Here is a 22,297-nt window from a genome sequence, read left to right as displayed (position 1 = left end):
CAGGCTCTGCCCCCTCCTGCCCAAGCGTTACCAGACCGCACCCCCCCCGCCCCCGCCAACCCCTCGGCCAGGATCCAGGGGCTGGGCTGGGATGGGGGATCTAGAAGGTTTCATTGTCTCAGACAGGGGGAGAGTTGTTCCCTCTGAAGGCTGGGTCCCATATCCACAGGCTTAGGTTTCTTCCGCCCCCCTCCCCGGGGCACACAAAAGTTCGATAGTGTGGGGATGTAAACAGTGATCTCCGCTTTCAAAATCAAAGATGCCTCACTCAGCTTTGTCCTTGTCTGAGGCACACGTGGGAGAGGACAAAGGAGGGAAAGAAAGTCCCCCTTTGGTGTCACACGTGTCCCCAAATGTCACTGCCCAGGGCCCTGGCTGTGGTTGACGTGCAGGGGTGGGGTGCGGCGGTCAGGGATCTACCTCCTGATCTTCGCAGGGTCTCGTCGGGAATCTCTGCATAGATGTCTGATTCTGGAATGACAGGAGGAGGACACCCCATGGGCAAGATGCTTCAGGGGGCACCACCAGGAACCAGGTGTGGGGCTCCCCCATGCAGGCCAGTGGAACCAAGCTGACATAACCGGGAGGGGCGTGGGGAGGAGCCAGACAAGAACTGGGCTCCTGTCCTGCATTTCAGAGTGGCCACAGGGCCCAGGGACCTCGGCCTGAGTCCTTGCTCACTGCTGCTCACGGCTGTTATTTGGGGCAAGTTGGTTCGTCTCCTTTAATTTGTTTCCCTTTCTGTGAAATGAATGTTTCTGGGGAATGCAAAGATTAAATAAAATAATACCTATTATGTATTTAACGCTGTCATGAACTGAATGTTGTGTCCCCCGCTCCAAATGCTTATGTTGAAGCTCTGGTCCCCAGGGTGATGGTATTTGGAGCTGGGGCCTTTGGGGGGTGATTAGGTTTAGATGAGCTCATGAGGGTGGAGCCCCTATGATGGCATTAGTGTCCTTAGAAGAAGAGGAAGAGAGACCAGATCTCTCCATCTCTCCACCATGTCAGGACATACAGAAGGCAGCTGTCTGCAAGCCAGGAAGACAGCCCTCACCAGGACCCAGCCATACTGGCACCTTGACCTTAGACTTCCAGCCTCCAGAGCGGTGAGAAATCAGTATCTGTTGTTTAAGCCCCTGGGCCTGTGGTTTCTGTTATGGAGACTGAGCTGACCAAGACAAACACGGTGCCCCGTACTAGCTGCCCAACATAGGTTAACTGTTATGATTAATGATATTTTAAGCTGTCATTGAGCAGTCATGGGGGAAGTTCATTTTCCTGCAACTTTGAGGGAATACTTGGTGATGTCACAAGAGCAGGCAGAAGAGAGGCTCTGGGCGCAGGCAGAGGACGGCAGATGGGCAGGCTTACCTATGCTGCAGCTTTCTGAGAGGTGGGGTCGCCGAGCCTCCAGGTTTCTATAGGGGGAGACGGGAGGGCAGGAGCCAAGTGAGCTCAGAGCCTGGCAATGCTCCCCCAGGGCAGCCTCAGCCCCCACTCTCCCACCCACTCTGCCTGGAGAAGCAGCCTGTCCTTATGGCAGTAACCTGGGAGCACGGCCCAGGCAGCCAGGGGGCAGGAGGGAGGGAACAGCAACAATACCACCCCTTCCCCCTACTAAAGATGATGCCAGGTGGCATTAGGACACAGGGATATCCCTGCATGAATTTTCTGGGAGAAATTTAGTGGTGAAAAATCACCGCTTGTGAAATGCTGGGGTTCCAGCATTTTCTCCTGGGGCCCAGAAACCAGAAACCATGGCGGAGAGGCTCCCTGTTTGTTCTGCCTTTCCTGGGAAGACACAGGCTGAGTGCGGGGCCAGTTCCCCGCCTTCCGGGGGTACTCACAGTGTGGGGATCTGGGGCAGGCTGTCCCGCTTCTCACCATCTGGGGAGAGGGGAGGAGGAGGGGGAGCTGGAGTCAGGGACACAGGGTCCTGGCTGCACTGCTCTTAGGGGCCAACACAAGGGACGCCCCTCCCGCCTTTCTGTGGCCCCTGAAAGTCGGAGCGGAAGCTGGGTAGGTGTCTGGCCTGAACTGGAATCTTTTTAGTAGAAGAAACTCTCAGGCTTCCTCTGCCACTGTTGAGTGTTCCAGCCTGACCTCTGCTTTCTGACTCCATCCCCAAAGAGGAGGGACCAGCCATGTTCTGGCAATAGCTTTGCTCTTCCCGGGGCTACAAATCCTCTCCCCTAGAAGCCAGCCCCCACGCCGCCCTTGGCCAGCGGGGCCAGGGCTGTAGCCGAGGACCCAGCATGGGACCACGGGGAGCAACCAGCAGGGCTGGGTGAGCCCCAACCCCACACCTCCAAAGCCTCCTCATTCACGTATCAGTCAATGGTTTAGCTTCTCCCGCTCTGCCTCTGGGGGGGGCTTGGCTCAGCTGTGCCGCCGCCATCTGCCCGTTGGTCCAATTTACCTTCGAGTGGAAACACACCTTTCCTGGGTCGAATGATGAGAGAGCCTTTGTGCTCCCCCTGCAGCCGGCAGTAACCGTCTACGAGGTCAGCCATGTTCTCGGCCTCTGCCAGAGAGGAGGTTTTGATGGACAAGGACTGCAGGGAAGAGACCAGCCAAGGATGAGACCCCAGAGCCTTGGCTAGAGTCTACCCCAAGGGACTGGAGAAGAAACTGCAGGACTCTGTTGCCCACCCGCGGCCTGGACGCCATCAGCCCCTCTCCTGGGGCTCAGCTTGCATTTCCCACCGCCGCCAGAGGGCGCTCTCATCACCTCTCCCCACTGACCACCCTACACTCTAGGAAGGCAGTTCCGGGTTGGCTTATTCTGGTCCTTCAGGGCATAGCACATGTCTTGCACCTAGGAGGTGCTCAGTATGCAAGAGCAGAAACCGAGAGAAGGGAAGAGGACAGACGGATGAAAGGAGAGATAGACAAACTGTTCACAGCCTGAGGTCTCTCTGATTCTCCCACCCACAAAAAGCCCTGGGGCCCCAAGGTCTTGATTCTGAGTCATTGTCACTTGTTCAAAGTTAGACCTCTGACCCATACCTTGATTTCGGATCACTTTACCCCCGCTCCCCGCCAATCTCCTACAACTCCTTTCTTGACATTTTTAACAACAACGTTGCTTCCTGAGATAGTTTCTTTAATTTATCATCATCCTGCTACCTTGTCTAAGAACTAGGTGCCATTTTCTTAACAGGATCTCAGCAGTCAGGGAAACCCTGGCCAGGCTGGCCTGAGCAGGAGCTCCCAGCCTGCAGCCGTTCCCCAATGTTTCCAAGCTTCCGGGTGCCCAGAGATGCTCACCTGAGGGGCGCCTTCAATGCCTAGCTGCAGGACCGCCTGGCCCTCCTCCAGCGGGAGGCACCTGATGGACTTGATCTGCTTGAACTCGGCTAGGCAGGTGGGCTGTGGGAAAGGAGGGGGTCCTTCAGACCATCCCATTCCTGGGATCAGGCCATGCAGATTGGTCAGTATGGTGTGGGGATGGGGCCCAAGAAAAAACTGAGAACTGGAGTCTCTCAGGGGGATGAAAGGGAATCAACGATGATTAAGGAGGATCATCTAGCCCAAGCCCCTTGCAGAAGAAAACAATTAGCCTGGAGAGAGCCAGGGCTTGCCCAAGGTCAGACGCCAAGTTGGTGGTAGAGCCAGGGCTGGACCCAGCTCTTCTGACTCCCGGGGGGCATGATTACCCCATTTTGCCATTGAAAGAGCAACTCTTTCATCTGAGCCAGAAGAACAATAGTAGTGTCCTTCCCTCTTACCCTCCCCCCTAACCCACCCCTGCCCCCTCCTCTGTGCAGGGCACAGTCACAGGGATGTAAAGAACCACCTGCCCCATGCTGTTATCCCAAACACCCTCTCCACAGCTACTGATAACCCAGGGCCTCTCTGCTCTCAGCAGTGGGGGAGAAAGAACCGATGGGGCAGGCCAGGGTACAAGGCAGCAGAAAGGGGAAGACGGCTCTGCCTGGGGCCGGGTGGGGCCTGCCCCCCACCTGTCTCTACCTTTGCATCTTGACTTGTCAGCTGGCGGATGCCTTTAGGGCCAATGACCAGGTCCACAGTAATGTTCCATCCTTGCTGGAATCAAAGGAGAGACGGGCTGTTGCCCCAGCTCTGCCCGCCCATATTTCAGAAATCTGAAAACAGCTCACTAAGCTAGACACGAGCCATTGTCTCCCGGGCCCTCCAGCTCCTTCCATCCTAACCGCACCCCGCCATACAGATTACCCCCCTCCCAGCACCCTGCCAGCACTGCCCACCTCCCAGAGTTGGAGCCAAGACTTCAGTTCCCTTTGTCAGGCAAGTGGTTTAGCGTTAGTTGCATTTTCGGATACATTAGGGAGGCCCTGATGCTACAGAACTTACAAGCAAGCAAAGCCTCTTCTCGGCCCGTCCCGCGGCCCCCCTTACCCCCCACCCCCACACCGAGTTGCCTTCATGGCCCCCTTGCCTGAGAGGCCTGGAATTCAGGTGAGGGAGAGAATAAAGAGAGCGTGGCATTACAATGAGTTCACAGCGATAGGTCTCCTGGTCGATGTTGGCAAAGCCTGCAAGGGTGTTGAAGAACTTCATGACGCACTCCTCCTCCCGGAGCGAGGCGTACTGCTGGAACGTCTGCTGGATCATCTTTCGGAATTGCTTGGGCTGGGGGAGAGCGTCAGGGGTGAGCGGGGCCTGATTCCTTCCATGACGATCTCATCGCCAGCCTGCCTGCTGCTGTAGGACGGTCCCCAGGCCTCTGCCACGAGGGCAGTGGTGATGTCTTACCTAAAGCGCACATCTGTTGTCTCAAGGGAGCTCACCACGGCCCTGGGAGGGAGGCAGGGGAGACGCCATCCCCAGTGCTCAGGCCACGAAGCTAACTGGCCTCTGATGTGGAACTAGAGCCGGGGTTCCCGATTCCCAGCCACAGAAAGGGCCCGCTGGATGCATGGAGCGGTCCTATGTCCAGATGGCCCAAGGCAGCGCAGACCCCAGGCTTCCCCGACTACCCCCAGCCGCCCCATCCCTTTAGCTCTAGTCCTAGCGGGGACACAAAGGAGACACACAGCGGGTCTTTCTGAGCTCCTCACCCACTGGTTTCCTCACCTTTAAGTTCTCCTGCATCTGCTTTGGGAAAAACAGGTCCAGCCCCACTTCTTTCCTGAAAGAAGGGGGAGAAAAGCAGCATTTGACTCCCCTTCATCCCCAACCCAGGACTTCTGGCCAATCAGGGAAAGGCGAGAGGACCAGGGAGACAGGTCCTTCCTGGCTGTGGTCTGGGGATGAGGGGGCGTATGGGGTGGCAGGAAGAGCAGGGCAGCAGGAAAGGGAGGGAGGAGACGCTGGGGCCGGTCCCAGGACTTACTCCAGGAGCTCGAAGTTGGACTTTTTGTCCAGTGCGTTGTGGGGCATGTCCTTGAAGAACCGCCTGGAGAGAGAGAGAAGCCACGGAGAGGCTGATGGCTGGGGAGTGGGGCCATCGGAGCCGGGTCACCCAATGCCCACACGTTGGCCTAGAAGCCCCGTCCCCTGTTCCGTTGGGAACCACTGGGAGGGAAAAGTTAGGAGAGTTGAAAAATTCGATATTTAGAAAACCACGAAGAAAAGGAAAACCCACAAATTTCCTTCCTAGAAAAGACTCCAGCTGTGCTCTGGGGGGCCCAGCTCTGGGACTACACAGTTATTGGGCAGAGGAGGAGATGGTGCTTCTACCAGTGGCCTCTAAAAACAAATGACCTAAGGCTGCCAACACTTGACCTATCAGCTAAGGAACACCTACCTCCACCTTTAGGCTTTGGGTTCCCTTTGTGATTTCCTTTTCCCTCATTTGCCGGGGATGCAGCTAAATATACTACAATGCATAGGATGGCCCCTACAACAAAGAATTATCCAGCCCCAAATGTCCCTCTTGCTGAGGCTGGGAACTAGAAAGAGTGGCTCTCCCCTAACCCCACTTCTTGCTACCGGGTGCCTGACAGAGCGGGACTGCAGATGCTGGAGGAGTGTTCTAGCTGAGTAAGGGCAGATCTGCACTCTGGAAATCAGACAACAGGTGAGCAGGGCTGACATTCAGTTATAGAGCACGAGGAACTTATCCAGGGCTCTTCCCTGGATGGAAGATCGTTTTCCTCCTACTTCCACCTGAAGGCACTTGCAGTTAAAATCCAAAATTTCCAGTCAATCATGGCAGCTTTAGAAATTTTTCTGAGCCGGTGTTCCCTGCGGCTCCGCATTCATAGCAAACCTCAGAGCACACTTGTGCATCTTCCACGACAGGCAGCACAGCCACCCGCGTTTCCTCCTGGGTTGAGTGAGCTGCAAAATGTACTCCCAGGTAACTGAACGAATTGGCTTGCTGCACGCAGTTATGTAATTCTAACAGAATAAATGTTAGCACGTGTCCACCAGAGAAGAGGAATTGAGATCTTTCAGGGTTATCCATTCATTCAAATACATACTGTGCTCTCATCGTGTGCCAGGTGAAGGAGGCACCAACCCTGAGTTCCAAGGTTTGATAGGTTTCAGACTGGTGGATGTGAACCACACGGCGCCTGCGCATAAGTGCGGCAGAGCCCTGCAGGGTAGGAAGGGCGGGGCCGGACACAGGGAAGGGGAAGGTTTCGAGGTGGAAAGACCCTTGAGGCGGCTCTGCAGGAAGAGCCCACGGCCACGCTGCTTACTGCCAACATTTCACAGGTGTCCTCTGAGGTTTTCTATGAATGTAGAGGGCAAGCAGGCAGCCCTGGCTCAGTGCATTGTCTAAAGCTGCCAGAACAAAGAAGAGTTTATCAGGCTGAAAAGGGGTACTAGGCGAGTATTCCAGACAGAGGGGATGCACTACCCACCGAGGGGGGGACATCTGCTTCCCAGTCCCAGGTGACAGCGATCTGTTAATGTCACTCCTGCTTTACAATAACGAATGAATGAGTTTTGAGACTAGGGATGGATGAAAGAATTCTGAGGACTGGGCTATTTAAACAAGCCTTAGTAAAATAAAATAAAAAATTGGGGTTGGCTAAATGGAAAGGTGAACAAATTTGGAAATGAACACCGAGGAATTAAAAAGCATGAAAAATAATAGCAGTTTTAGAATGATTAAGGAGGTGGTGAGTGGAAAAATTTTTTATTAGGAAAAAGGAAGAGAACACATCTACACCATCCCAATCTCTAGAAATCCAGCTTACTGCCTGTATCACTTGATGGCCTTTCTCTCATGCACTAAAGATAATTTATTGTGTAACTTTTGACAAAGGTGCCCAGTCACTCAAGTGCGCTGTGGCCTGTGGCCCTAATGTTTGGAGCGGTTGAACATCGCTGGGATGTCCGGGAGAAGCAGTCACCGCCCCTCATCAGATGTGCCCTCTCGCCTGAGATGGATCTCCTCAATCTTCTGTGCTGAGCCCCGTCTCAGCTGCGGTCAGCGATCCCCAGCCCGCCCCGGCTGCCATCCTTGAACTAGGCTGCACCTGCTCGGAGAACCCTCTAGTGCCTGGCTGGTTCTCCGCAGCCTGGTCCGCCACTGTGACTGGCAAACACCAGGTGGACAGCGGGGCCTCTGGGCAGGCACAGGCCCCTGACGGATACTCAGCTAAGGACAGCAGAAAGTAGAGAAAAGCAATAGAAATATTAACTTATCACCAACATTTATAAATCAACTATGAGATAAAATGCCTTTTGAAACAAGCTGAGTGTTCTTTCTCTAATCTTTACTTATTATCCGTTACTACCCAACTACTGTTGGGTTCCACATTCACTCTGAGTTTTTAGGTCAGAGTGTTCTGGGGCTCTGCTGGGAGTGGACAATAGTCCTGGATGTCTCTGGTGAGGGGGAGGCTATTTGGTTCCTCAAACTGGGAGGGTACTCCAGCATGTGGGCCATGAATTTCACACTTTAATTCATAGGGGGATATTTAGAGAAAATATTTGACATTTATAAAGCACTTCCAGTAAATCAACAAAAAATAATAATTAAGTAAGATTCCAACTATATGACATCCTGGAAAAGGCCAAATATGAGGACAGTGAAAGATGAGTGGTTTTCAGGGGTTGGGAGGGGAGGGAGCACAGGGGAGTTTTAGGGCAGTGAAACTGTTCTTTAAGATACCGTAATGGTAGATACATTGTCACCGTACACTTGTCAAAACCCACAGAATGTACAATACCAAGAGTGAACCCTAGGGTAAACTGTGGGCTTCGAGTAATCATTATGTGTAAATGTAGGTTCATCAATTGTAACGAATGAACCATGCTGGTGGTGGATGTTGAGGGGGACAGGGGTTTATGGGAAATCTCTGTACCCTCCACTCAATTTTGCTGTGAACCTAAAACTGTTCTAAAAAATAAAGTCAACTAAAGTAAATAAACAACAAATTAAAGGCAAAGAGAAAAAATTAATTAGTACAAATGATGAATAACTAGTGAATACTTCTGTCTCTATCACTGTTCTAACTACTTTAAATATGTTAACTCATTTATTCCTCATAACAATCCTGTAGGGTTGCTACCATTCTCATCCTTCCCGTTTTACTGATGAAGGAACTGAGGCACAGAGAGATGAAGTAACTTGCCCAGGAAGTGGAAGACCCAGGATGCAAATTCAGGCAGCCCAGCTTCAGACCCTTTGCTCTTCACCACTATGCCCAATGGCTCCTCGCTATGAACCGAGTCCATTGAGGATTTATCTTGGTAATCTCATATCTTGTGCATATACCATACTTCTTTTTTAAGCTAGGAAAGAATACATTTTTTTTTCTGGAGACACCATATTATCAGTAGGCAGGTGAACAACAATGTTAATAGGACTTTTCCCCATAATCTGTAGGTAGACTGCACTCCGGAACCTTTTCAGGAAAAAAATCACAGCCTTGGACGATTCTGCATTATGGCCTGATTTTCAGAAATGTACCTGTCTCTCTTGGTTAGAAATAGTCATAACTTGACTTTAAAATAGTCCATGATAATGGACAGCTTTGTATTCAACTTTAAAAATTATAAGCTTGAAAATCTATGAAGTTTACAAGATAGGTGTTTTCCATATCCCTTCCCAAATATATAAGTTGTATCTCAAAGGTCAGCCCGTAAGAATAGGAACATTTATCTGACTCTGCTCATCTGGCTAGGGGAGATGTGAAATAATACATCCCTGTCGTAAAATAAGCATGGGTTTTGGAATAATCCTGAGTTGATAAGATAGTCAACACCAAGAGACTATCCACTCCTTATAAGACTACAAATGGAGCCACGTCAGTTGGCGCACTTTGTCCTCCAGTGTATTTAGCCCAGTGCCCGGTGCTAAATAATAATAGTCATTATTATTACAACCAATAATAGTTTGGGAGTGATTCGAGGAAAGAAGAACATGAACTAGAATGCTCATGGGTCTTCTCTACGCTGCTATTTTACTACTAAGTGATGATATTTTGATAGTGACTTCAGTGATCACAGTCTCAAAGTGACACTGGAGTTCTGGGTATGAGATCCACAAACAAAAAGGTAAAGGTGGGCTTTTTTGAGTTGTCTAATTTCAGAGGAGAAGATAGGCATGTGTAAGTTGCAATGCTGTGATGGTCTTGGAAGGCATAAACGGCACATGTAATAAGGTAAACTTCGCGGAGAGCTCCCGAACCAGCAGCACGCAACTCCCAGGACCACTACCAACTGCGGCGAGGTGGTCTGTCTTCCGACTGGCATCAGGGGTGCAGACTTCCTCTGTGCAGGGGACCCTTGTGTTCCCTGGCTTGTTGAGACAGCCACCAAGTAGGAAAACAAGGAGGAACCCTCCGAGGCTGTCCTTGACCTATTCTGTCACAGATGCCAACAGTTTCAGAAGCCCCCCTTCCCATCCCACGGCTCTCCCCAGGGGACCCGTCAGCACTCTCTCTGAGATCGAGGATGGGAGCCAGAATTCCTCAACATCCCCCAACTTAGCAGAAGCAGCAGCAGAGTCCTATTCTCTATACCTTTAAGGTCACAGATAGGGCAAGACTCACCCTGGAACGGTCACCTCATACGAGGCTAGCTGTCTCTAAATCATCTGGAAGACTTGTCAAAAATGCATGTCCTGGGACTTCCCTGGTGGCGCAGTGGTTAAGAATCTGCCTGCCAATGCAGGGGACACAGGTTCGAGCCCTGCTCCGGGAAGATCCCACGTGCCACGGAGCAACTAAGCCCGTGCGCCACACTACTGAGCCTGTGCTCTGGAGCCCGCGAGCCACAACTACTGAGCCTGCGAGCCACAACTACTGAAGCATGCGTGCCTAGAACCCGTGCTCCGCAACAAGAGGAGCCACCGCGATGAAAAGCCCGCGCACAGCAACGAAGACCCAACGCAGCCAAATAAATAAATGAATGAATGAATGAATAAATAAATAAATAAAATTTTTAAAAAAGCCATGTCCCAAAGTCCCACCCACATCGACTAAACCAGAGTTTCCAAGGGTGGGGTTAGGGAATCTCTAATTTAATGAGCTCCCAGGTGATTATGGTTTGCAACCAGATTTCAGAACCACTGTTCTAGGACAGACAAGGGGTACAGAAAAGGTGATGAGAGGGCAGAATGGGTCATGGATACTGGTGGATGGAGAAAGTGAATGGTGCTGCTTTGGCTGAGAAAGTGCTAGAGCATGGTCTTAACGTCCTCCTCCTCCGCCCCCAGTGCTCCCAGCAGCCAAGAATAAGGTTTATTTCTTAGACTGTCATTTAGAGTCTTCCACCGTCGACCCCAGCTCACCTCCCTAAGCTCATCTCCCACGGTCCTCCAGTCTGCTCTTTTCCTTCCACTGGTCCCTGAGCCCAGAATGCACCCTCCCCCACCTCCCAGTTCCCCCCAGTATCTACCGATGGAAATCGGTCTCTTGCTTCCTGGACCAGTTCACATCCCCTCTTCCTGATGTCCTCGGGCAGGATTACTGGCTCCTATATGTATGTCTATGTGGTGCTTATTTCATTCTGCTGTATTATGATCAATTGTAGACACACTTGTCACCTCCCAAACACTGTAAGTTTACGGGCCTCCCCGGATGATTTACTAACTTTGTCCATATCTATTAGCACCTGCTGGAGCTGGGGGTACCGCAGTGAACGATACAGACGGAATCCCAGCGTTCGAGTATCTCCCAGAAACTTGCCTAGTGCTCAAAGAAACCTTTACTGGATCACTTGGATGGCAGGTACATTGAAGAAGCAGGCAAACTGGAGGCAAGAGCAGTGGCAGCCCAAGAGAGAAAGGGGACACCAACCCGAGAGGGAGCTGGCACTTCTCTCCCAAAGACCAGACGCTGAGCACCTCGGGGCCTTACCCTCTGCCGGCCACAACTCGTCCCTTTCCAGCTCTCACATACCCACTCTTGCTTCCCACACTGGAGGAAAGTCCAAGCTGGCCAAGAGCCCAGCACAGGAGGGGAGGTACAGGCACCCATTCTGGAGAGGCCTTGAGGCCACATACCTGAGCTCCAGACAGCCCAGCTGCAGGGCCATGCCCTCGCTGACCTTGCTGGCATAGCGTTGCATGTAGTCATTGCGGAGCTGGCAGGGAGAAAGGCCAAAGTTCAGACTCCCGCCCTCGTTCCCTGTTTCCCTGAGAGGAGCAGGGCCCCAGGAGATGGGGGGTGCTTTGAACACCATCCTGCCGCCCTGAGCTATCTCTCACCCCCTCCCCCCAGCTATGCATAAATGCGTAGCAGGAGATGAAGAGCAGGAGGGGGAGGTTCAGGAAGAGCCCTGGGCAGCGGTGATCCGCACAGGCTTCGGCCGGCCCTCGAGTTTCTGAAGCACTTTCACGGCACGTCTTTCATGGATCCACAAGGCAGGAAGTTCAGGCTCCCCTCCCCAACCCCTCATTTTGGAGATAAGGATGCTGGGAATTTGGGGAGGACTCAGTAATTTATCCAAAGCCTTGTTGGTAAGTGGTGACAGATGTCATCCACTGTAGAAGAAAAGTCTGGCTTGGTCTCTAGTGAACCAGGAGGGAGGTGTAGGAGGGGGCTAAGGCCAGGCAGAAAACAACGATGGCAACTCCCTGTACCCGGCACTCACTCCCTGCCGGGTCCCGTTCTGGGCACGTCACGTGCATTATAGCCAGGGGTGTGGTGAGCAGCTCTAAACAGCTCATGGAAGCCAGTTATTAAGTTTTCCAAAATTTCGCAAGCTGGTTGAAATATTGGTACTTTGAAATAGACCGTGATGGGAGCATTTACACCATGGAAATTGGCAAGTGCTACAAATCAGAGAGCTGGTTTACCAGCACACTGCTAATGCTATCATTAGGTCTTCACATGAGCCCTGTAAAGTAGGTATTCTTACTATCATCCCAATTTTACAGAAGAAGAAACAGCCTCGTGCAGGTAAATTAAGTCCCGAGGGATACCAGGTTAGGAAACGGTAGAGCTGGGTAGATACCAGGTGTGTCAGACGGCCGAGCCTGCATGCTAAGACTATTGCCTCCTCTTTGGACCTGCTCTGCCTGCTTCCCCAGCCAGGTCTCCTGGGCACTAGGAAAAGCCACTAGGAAAGTCCAAGAGGAGCTGTGCCTATGGGGTGGGGTTAGCCAACCCTTAGCTGTGAGGGAAGCAGGGTTGGACAGCTGACCAGGGACCAAGGAATGTCCCCGAGAGAAGTTTCCTGGAATGGGACCTCCAAAATCTAAGCTTTGTCTTTCCATCTCCCCAGGAGAGGATGGTCATATGACCACGGGGACCACAAGATAAAATACTTTTACCTGTTGGTAAAAATAAAGCAGTGTGGTCCTGTCTTCTTTCAGGCTCTCCATGAAGTCCTCTGGCAGGTAGCGGATTTGAAGGTCATACCTGGGACAGGAAATTCAGACTCTCTGGTTGACACAGGGAAGCTGGTCATACCAGGAGCTGCCCGTGGAGCTCCTGGCCTCCCATTCGGGACTTGCTCCTCTTTCCTTCCTCTGTGGTTGGTTGGAGGACCATGAAGGACAGAGGGGCGGCTGGCCAGCACATGGTGGTCAGTGCTAGTCCTGACTCTCCGTCTTCTCCCTCTGACGGCAGCTGTTTACCTTAGGTTCACAGAGCAGCCCTTGGCCTGGCTCTCCCTTTTCCCTGAACTTCTGTTCTTCCTTCTCCACAGTGCCAACGGCATCCTGTTTAGGGCTGTGTCTAGATATCTGTCTTGGGATGGGGATGTGCTGTGAGCCCATATTCGCTCTTAGCAAACAGATGCATTGGATGCTGCAGAAGGACCAATCTAAAATGCCACTGCGATGTTCTAGAATATTCTCAGAGGTTGGGAAGTGCTCCAAGAAAGGACCTCGCAGGGTCTCCCCACTCCGCACTTACCGCTCCCCCCCCATTTGAGAGCACGGGGCTCCTCTCCTACCTCCACTCAGCTTCCATGTGTAGACACTCGTACTTGTCCTGCACCTCGCCCACCGTCATCTGCGGGTGCAGCCAGTGGATCTCATCCGACTTCATGTGCTTCAGCCTCAGCCCGTAGCAGTCCGCCAGCTGGATGTTGGGCCCGATCCGCCCGCTCAGCAGGATGGAGGTGATGACCTCCTACAGAGGAGAAGAGAGGGGACATGACCCAGGGGTGCCCCTGCTAGGCCCCCACAGTCCTCATGCAGGCCCTGGAGGTGTGATTCTCTAGGGTGGGATTCTGACTTAACGTTTTATTCATCACTGATTCGCTAGCACTTAGTGCAAGGCGTGGTACACAGTAGGCTCTACGTGATGAATGGACAAGTTGGCAAAGTGACACAGAGATGGAGGAACTGAGAGGGGACAGGAGAAGCCAAGGGGAAAATGCAGTGAGGCAAAGAACATGGATTCTGTGCTTCTGTATTTCATTCCAACCAAACCAATCAAACCAAGCATCCGCTGTGTAAGGAGGACCCTCTGAATGGTTCCCAATTCAGCCAGCATTACTGAGCATCTGCAGTAGGCACTTCTGGGCACCATGCATGCATTGTTTCATTGAATCTGTGCAACACAGGGGAGCAGGTGTCACATCCCCATTTGGTGGATGAGGAAACTGAGGGAGGTCACACAGCTCATGGAATCAAGCTGGGATTTTGAACCCTGAGCCACAGGACTCTGAGGACTTGTAGTAGACCAAGCTGCTTAATGGGAAGGTGGGCTGGGCAAGACAGAAGGATAGGACATGCATTAAGGATTAAATGGCACCATTCCCACACAAGAAGCATGGCCAGTGGAAATAGAGTGCTGACAAGAAATTAGGTGCTCTCCTTATTCCTGCTTTCTTCACCAGAAGCCAACCTGCCCCACAACCTGATGCCATAGCTTCCTGGCCTAGAGCCAGAGCTGGATTAAGAGGGCGTCCATTGGCAGCTGCCTGGAAACCCATCATCTATACGGTCCTGTCTAGTTCTGAAATCACATTGGTTTCACTTTAACTCAGGTTTCTCATGTGGTTCCATGCGTATGGTGAATCAAGCCCACTCCTGATGGAGCAAAAAGTACCCTCAAAGGAAAATTTAAAAACTCACAAGCACTGTCTAATCTCTGTTGAGTATCTTTGCAACGCATGCCACCTAGCCTATACACAACCAGCCTGAAGGCCGAACAATGCAGAGTGGGCTGCTGTCTGATCAGGAAGAACAGTGATCCCGGATTATTTAAATTTTATGTTTTTGTTACCTCTCCCAAGAAGTTGTCTAATGTAGTAAGTCAAATATAATCAATTCCTTAACTGGAACAAAAAGAAAGGTATACCATTTTTCTTAGAAGAAAATCAGTTTCTTCTTATTTTCACTAATAAAATGTCCAACTAATATTTAAAAAGTACTGTTTTGAAAGAACACCAAATTCTTCTTCAGCCTGTGCACCCACATGTCTTAGTCCAGTCTGCCTCCTGTCAGCCCTCTTTAACTCTATGGAGTTGTGAAGCTAAAAGACTCTAAGCTTGAAAAATCCCTTCCCCACTGGGAAAGCAAATGCCCATCAGAGCAGTCAAGTATTGCTCTGAGATGGAAACTGAGGCACAAAATGCAGACGTTAACTGCGGTAACAAATCAGCACAGGAATCAGAACTTCGGTCCTGGAATGAGGAAGAAGGCTGTGATCAATGGTACCTACAGTGAGAGGGACACAGACAAGAGGAAGAGTTCAAGACTGTGAAGTTGACCATTTTGTCATTATTTCCACCCATTTCTCTTGCCACTCACCCTCTGTACTTCTCTGTCCACTTGGCCATCCAGAGCCCCCATGTCAGTTCCATATAGACTCCCAAACTGGAGTCCCAGGCTCTGGTGTTTTTAAACTTAGAGACTTCCCTACCCAAGTTGAAACTTATATAACTAAAGTCTAATTTCCCCAGAACTGGGACCCCTGTGATTATTGAAAATTTCAAATATATACGAAGAAAACAGAAGTCAGTAGAATAGTATAATAAACCCCCACGTACACATCGCCCAGCTTCAACAATTACTAACATTCTGCCATTCTTGCTTCCTCTACAACACCATCTACTCCCTAACCATCACTCAACTATTATCAATTTTTACAGTTCTTCTTTTACAGTGAAATTTATATTAATTTAAACACACAAATTTTAACTATACAATTTGACACATGAATACACCTGTGCAACCCACATACCAGTTAAGAGATTTCCAGATCCCCAGAAAGTTCCCTCATATCCCTTTTCAGTCAAATTTCATGCACATTCCCACCTCCAATTCTAGGCAATGATTTTTTCCTCCCACTTCTACTTAGTTTCGCCTGTTGTAGAACTTCATATAAATGGAATCACTTAGTATATATTATTCATTCCCCTGTTGCTAAATACCTGGGCTCTTTCTCATTTTTGGCTATTGTAAACAAAATTACTATGAACATTAATGTACAAGTCTTTTTATGTATGTATGTTGTCATTTCCTTTGGACAAATACCTAGGAGAGGAATGACTAGGTCAAAGATAGATAAATGTTTAACTTTATAAGAAATTGCCAAGATTATTCTACTTTATATTTCCACTGTGATATATGAGATTTCCATTACACCACCTCCTTACCAACATTAGGTGTTATATAAGTCTTTTTAATATTAGTCATTTTAGTGGGTATGCATAGAATCTCATTGAGCTTTTAATTTGCATTTTCCTGGTGACTAACAATATTGAGCACTTTTTCATCTGCTTATTGACCATTAATATGTCTTCCTTTGTGAAGTACTTGTTTAAATTCTTTGCCCACTTTGTGTTTGGGTGTGAGTGTGTGTGTGTGTGTGTGTGTTCATTGAAGTAGGAGATCCTTATACATTCTAGCTAAAAGTACTTTGTATATGTTTTATGAATATCTTCTCTAGGTCTGTACTGTGCCTGTTATTTATTTCCTTAACAGCATCTTTTGATAGTCTCATTTATCAAAATGTTCATTTTTTTTTTTTTTTTTTTTGGCGGTACGCGGCCAATCAAACCAAGCATCCGCTGTGTAAGGAGGACCCTCTGAATGGTTCCCAATTCAGCCAGCATTACTGAGCATCTGCAGTAGGCACTTCTGGGCACCGTGCATGCATTGTTTCATTGAATCTGTGCAACACAGGGGAGCAGGTGTCACATCCCCATTTGGTGGATGAGGAAACTGAGGGAGGTCACACAGCTCATGGAATCAAGCTGGGATTTTGAACCCTGAGCCACAGGACTCTGAGGACTTGTAGTAGACCAAGCTGCTTAATGGGAAGGTGGGCTGGGCAAGACAGAAGGATAGGACATGCATTAAGGATTAAATGGCACAATTCCCACACAAGAAGCATGGCCAGTGGAAATAGAGTGCTGACAAGAAATTAGGTGCTCTCCTTATTCCTGCTTTCTTCACCAGAAGCCAACCTGCCCCACAACCTGATGCCATAGCTTCCTGGCCTAGAGCCAGAGCTGGATTAAGAGGGCGTCCATTGGCAGCTGCCTGGAAACCCATCATCTATACGGTCCTGTCTAGTTCTGAAATCACATTGGTTTCACTTTAACTCAGGTTTCTCATGTGGTTCCATGCGTATGGTGAATCAAGCCCACTCCTGATGGAGCAAAAAGTACCCTCAAAGGAAAATTTAAAAACTCACAAGCACTGTCTAATCTCTGTTGAGTATCTTTGCAACGCATGCCACCTAGCCTATACACAACCAGCCTGAAGGCCGAACAATGCAGAGTGGGCTGCTGTCTGATCAGGAAGAACAGTGATCCCGGATTATTTAAATTTTATGTTTTTGTTACCTCTCCCAAGAAGTTGTCTAATGTAGTAAGTCAAATATAATCAATTCCTTAACTGGAACAAAAAGAAAGGTATACCATTTTTCTTAGAAGAAAATCAGTTTCTTCTTATTTTCACTAATAAAATGTCCAACTAATATTTAAAAAGTACTGTTTTGAAAGAACACCAAATTCTTCTTCAGCCTGTGCACCCACATGTCTTAGTCCAGTCTGCCTCCTGTCAGCCCTCTTTAACTCTATGGAGTTGTGAAGCTAAAAGACTCTAAGCTTGAAAAATCCCTTCCCCACTGGGAAAGCAAATGCCCATCAGAGCAGTCAAGTATTGCTCTGAGATGGAAACTGAGGCACAAAATGCAGACGTTAACTGCGGTAACAAATCAGCACAGGAATCAGAACTTCGGTCCTGGAATGAGGAAGAAGGCTGTGATCAATGGTACCTACAGTGAGAGGGACACAGACAAGAGGAAGAGTTCAAGACTGTGAAGTTGACCATTTTGTCATTATTTCCACCCATTTCTCTTGCCACTCACCCTCTGTACTTCTCTGTCCACTTGGCCATCCAGAGCCCCCATGTCAGTTCCATATAGACTCCCAAACTGGAGTCCCAGGCTCTGGTGTTTTTAAACTTAGAGACTTCCCTACCCAAGTTGAAACTTATATAACTAAAGTCTAATTTCCCCAGAACTGGGACCCCTGTGATTATTGAAAATTTCAAATATATACGAAGAAAACAGAAGTCAGTAGAATAGTATAATAAACCCCCACGTACACATCGCCCAGCTTCAACAATTACTAACATTCTGCCATTCTTGCTTCCTCTACAACACCATCTACTCCCTAACCATCACTCAACTATTATCAATTTTTACAGTTCTTCTTTTACAGTGAAATTTATATTAATTTAAACACACAAATTTTAACTATACAATTTGACACATGAATACACCTGTGCAACCCACATACCAGTTAAGAGATTTCCAGATCCCCAGAAAGTTCCCTCATATCCCTTTTCAGTCAAATTTCATGCACATTCCCACCTCCAATTCTAGGCAATGATTTTTTCCTCCCACTTCTACCTAGTTTCGCCTGTTGTAGAACTTCATATAAATGGAATCATTTAGTATATATTATTCATTCCCCTGTTGCTAAATACCTGGGCTCTTTCTCATTTTTGGCTATTGTAAACAAAATTACTATGAACATTAATGTACAAGTCTTTTTATGTATGTATGTTGTCATTTCCTTTGGACAAATACCTAGGAGAGGAATGACTAGGTCAAAGATAGATAAATGTTTAACTTTATAAGAAATTGCCAAGATTATTCTACTTTATATTTCCACTGTGATATATGAGATTTCCATTACACCACCTCCTTACCAACATTAGGTGTTATATAAGTCTTTTTAATATTAGTCATTTTAGTGGGTATGCATAGAATCTCATTGAGCTTTTAATTTGCATTTTCCTGGTGACTAACAATATTGAGCACTTTTTCATCTGCTTATTGACCATTAATATGTCTTCCTTTGTGAAGTACTTGTTTAAATTCTTTGCCCACTTTGTGTTTGGGTGTGAGTGTGTGTGTGTGTGTGTGTGTTCATTGAAGTAGGAGATCCTTATACATTCTAGCTAAAAGTACTTTGTATATGTTTTATGAATATCTTCTCTAGGTCTGTACTGTGCCGGTTATTTATTTCCTTAACAGCATCTTTTGATAGTCTCATTTATCAAAATGTTCATTTTTTTTTTTTACGGGCCTCTCACTGTTGTGGCCTCTCCCGTTGCGGAGCACAGGCTCCGGACGCCCAGGCTCAGCGGCCATGGCTCACGGGCCTAGCTGCTCCGCGGCATGTGGGATGTTTCCGGACCGGGGCATGAACCCGTGTCCCCTGCATCAGCAGGCAGACTCTCAACCACTGAGCCACCAGGGAAGCCCAAAATGTTCCTTTATGGTTAGTGCTTCTTGCATCCTGTCTAAGAAATCTTTGCCTGCCTCCAAATCATGAAGATATTCTCTTTTCTTTTATAAGCTTCATAGTTTTAACTTTCACCTTTAGTTCTGTGATTGATCTTGAATTAACTTTTGTGTATGGTGTGAGGTAGGGGTCAAAATACATTTTTTTTTCTCATAAAGATCTATGGTTATTCAACATTGGTTGTTGACCTTCATTTCCCAATTGAATTATTTTGTTGTCTTTGTCAAAATCAATTGGCCATATAAGTTTAGGTCTATTTCTGGACTCTCAGTTCTGTTCTATTGATCTGTGTCTGCACTATGCCAGCACCACGCTGTCTGCATTACTGTAGCTTTCGAGGAGAACTTGAAGTCAAACAGCATAAGCCTTCCACCATTTCCTCCCCAAGATTATTGTGCTATTCTGGGTCTCTGCATTTCCATATACATTTTTGAATCAGTTTGTCACTTTCTATTTAAAATGTTTGCTGAATTATGATTGAGACTGTGTTACATCTATAGCTTAGCGAGGGAGAATTGGCATCTTAACAGCACTGAGTCTTCCAATCCTCACACATGGTATATCTTTCCACTTATTTTGCTCGTCTTTAATGTTTGTCAGCAATGATTTGTAGTTTCTAGTATATACGTTGTACAGGTCTTTTGTTAAATTTATTCCTAATTTATTCTTTTGTTAAATTTATTTGATACTTCTGTAAATTAAAAAAAAACGAAATTAAATTTTCTATTTTGGTATTCACCCTCTCTGTGGCTCCCTGTTTTCCAGGACTTTCCTCAATCTTCTGGCTACTCTGCCAGCCCCAAGTTCTATCCTCTTACACCTCAAACCTGTAAGGCTGCTGCTTTCTGCCCCTCTAGCTCCTCCCAGATTGGAAAGTGCCATTAGGCAAAAGCCACAAATTTGCAGAATTCGTTCTTTTCAGTTCAGCTCTCAAGAGCAGATTTCCCTTCTGCTTTGCTGTGGTCTCTCTCCAGAATCTTCAAGAGAACTTGATTTTTTATTTTGTCCAGATTTTATCATTATTCTATGTGGGAAGATTAGTCCAGCCAAGCTACACCATTTTTGAAATCTATGTGGTATGTTAATGAACAAATCTGTCTTCTCTGCAGATGGGAGAGGGTTGGGGAGCAGAGAGCTCCCTTCAAGTCACAGGCAGCCATCATGCAACACAGCAATAGCCAGAAGTACAAGCCCCGGTGTCAAACTTCTACAAGTGCTCCATCCACCCGCTACCACGTAGCTAGTTTTCCTTGGACAACATATTTAAGCTCTCTGCATTCAGTTTTCTCATCTGTGACACGGAGAAAATAGCAGTATCTATTTTGAAGGTCTTATGAGGATTAAATTAGATAAAACCCCTTAAGACAGAACTTGGCACAAGGTAAACACTCAAAAAACCTTAGCATTATTTTAACACAGCAATCTCTTATAGATTCCGGTGCTTTTGTAAAAACAAAGAAAGATTGGAAATACAAAACAAAACTCTGCTTTCCTCTTCTTCTACCTTTTTATCTTCTTTTCTTTTTTCCTTCCCTTGGAGGTGGTGGTTTGCCCAGGGGTCAAATTAGTGAGGCTAAGGGGTTGGCAGTGGCTGCAGAGCCAGGAGCGGATCAAAGGAGGAGGTGGGGCCAGGGGTGGAGAGGTCTGGAGTGGTTAGGAAATTGGTTACATACAGGCGGATTGAGCAAAGGAGTCAATATATTGAGGATAATGGGAAATAGGTTTCTTACTGTTAGAGAAAGTATTTGAAATATAGAGAAAGGAAGACTAGAGAGGAACCTTAGGTGAGGAACTGGAAGTAAAAGCATTGGTGAGAGCTCCTGGTGAGAGAGAGAGAGAGAGAGGTTTGTTTACTGAGAAAGCCTAGGACCAATGACACCCTCATAGTCAAGTGCATACCAAGCACCCAGTCTTACTTTCCAAATACCCTTCTCCACTAAACGGATCTAGGGTTCCTTGGAGAAATGGCTGATTCCAGGGCTGGGGCAAAGAAGGTACAAGATGAGCCTGGAATATCTTTTTGTGCTAGAAAAAAGGAAGTGTTTAGAGAATGTTGGAGACATATAACAAGGAAGCAGTATCAGCTTAAAGGGGCTGGCACGGGCCAAGTCTGGGAGAACCTAAGCATTGAAGTCTATAATGGTAGGAATGGATTGCATCCACTGAATAAAACAGAATCTAGGACAGATAGATAAATAAATGGGGGAGAGAGGATGCTCTTCTTTCCAGGAGATTGCTAACTAGTAAATGTAGAAGAAAGGATGGAAATAGAAAACCACCATTTGGCAACAAACTCAGTGTCGGTTAGTTCATCAATGGATGATAAAACTGGAGGGTGGAGGTCTGATGATGAATAGGACATTGACATGGTCTTAGTGTATCTCCTTTCAGACACTAATCAAATACAAAGGAAAACCTGGCAGACACAAATGACCAGGTCATCAAAGTTAACATCATCAGCATTAGAACAAGGTAAACAGGACATGCCTCCCACCTTGATACACTGAGAAGGGTATAGCATCATTTCTGAGATATCCCTGCTAAGAGTTCATGATGAGTCTAGCCATGAGACCTGAGTGAGGGGTCTCCTCAGAGATTGATAGAATAAAAGGCCTGTACTCTTTCAGACTGAGAACTCTTCCAGATTGGAGGAGACCAAAGAGATATGACAACACAATGCAATGTGTGTTCCTGGACCAGACAGGAAAAAGAGACATTGTAGGTACAGTTGGTAAAACCTGAATGGGCTCTATGTTTTGGATGGTAGAGCTGTTTGTAGCAATGGTGATTTCCTGATTTAGATGGTCGCAGTATAGCTCTGTAGGAGAGTGTCCTTGTATGGGGAAATAAACACTGGAGTCTTTTCAGTGATGGAGCAGTATTGCTGCAACTTGCTTTCAAATAATTCGGAGAGAGAATAATGATAGTGGGCATATTGTATGTGTGTTTATCAAGAGATAGCGCTACGACATACGGCAAATGATACATTTGAACAATTGGGGAATCCGGGTGAAGGTGATATGGGAGTTCTTTGGACTGTTTCTTCAACTTTTTTTTTTTTTTTTTTTTTTTTTTGTGGTACGCGGGCCTCTCTCTGCTGTGGCCTCTCCCATTGCGGAGGACAGGCTCCGGACGCGCAGGCTCAGCGGCCATGGCTCACGGGCCCAGCCGCTCC

At 47.9% G+C, this 22,297-nt stretch overlaps 1 protein-coding gene across 7 annotated transcripts in view; it reads right to left on the bottom strand.

The window, feature by feature from the left end:
• Positions 1 to 22,297, bottom strand: part of PTK2B (protein tyrosine kinase 2 beta) — a 63,486-nt gene that overhangs the window by 20,652 nt on the left and 20,537 nt on the right. For 5 of the 7 annotated variants that reach the window (XR_008618283.1, XR_008618284.1, XM_024130850.3 and 2 more), the window contains exons 2-13: positions 13,300 to 13,478; positions 12,674 to 12,761; positions 11,402 to 11,481; positions 5,324 to 5,386; positions 5,065 to 5,119; positions 4,480 to 4,620; positions 3,979 to 4,053; positions 3,274 to 3,375; positions 2,423 to 2,558; positions 1,851 to 1,890; positions 1,375 to 1,421; positions 421 to 471 (exon numbers count right to left, since the gene is read on the bottom strand). Coding sequence is in view for 5 of the 7 variants with exons in the window: in XM_024130850.3 (XP_023986618.2) it covers positions 421 to 471; positions 1,375 to 1,421; positions 1,851 to 1,890; positions 2,423 to 2,558; positions 3,274 to 3,375; positions 3,979 to 4,053; positions 4,480 to 4,620; positions 5,065 to 5,119; positions 5,324 to 5,386; positions 11,402 to 11,481; positions 12,674 to 12,761; positions 13,300 to 13,478 (1,057 nt within the window). In the remaining 2 variants the exon portion in view is untranslated. The remainder of the gene's footprint in view (positions 1 to 420; positions 472 to 1,374; positions 1,422 to 1,850; positions 1,891 to 2,422; positions 2,559 to 3,273; positions 3,376 to 3,978; positions 4,054 to 4,479; positions 4,621 to 5,064; positions 5,120 to 5,323; positions 5,387 to 11,401; positions 11,482 to 12,673; positions 12,762 to 13,299; positions 13,479 to 22,297) is intronic. The other 2 variants (XM_028494211.1, XM_055087339.1) reach the window with 2 other exon arrangements.

This window comes from Physeter macrocephalus, chromosome 9 (assembly GCF_002837175.3).
Source record: "Physeter macrocephalus isolate SW-GA chromosome 9, ASM283717v5, whole genome shotgun sequence".
Taxonomy (NCBI): domain Eukaryota; kingdom Metazoa; phylum Chordata; class Mammalia; order Artiodactyla; family Physeteridae; genus Physeter; species Physeter macrocephalus.
Note: the sequence above shows the minus strand (reverse complement) of the source record. Positions and strands in the feature narration are given on the sequence as shown.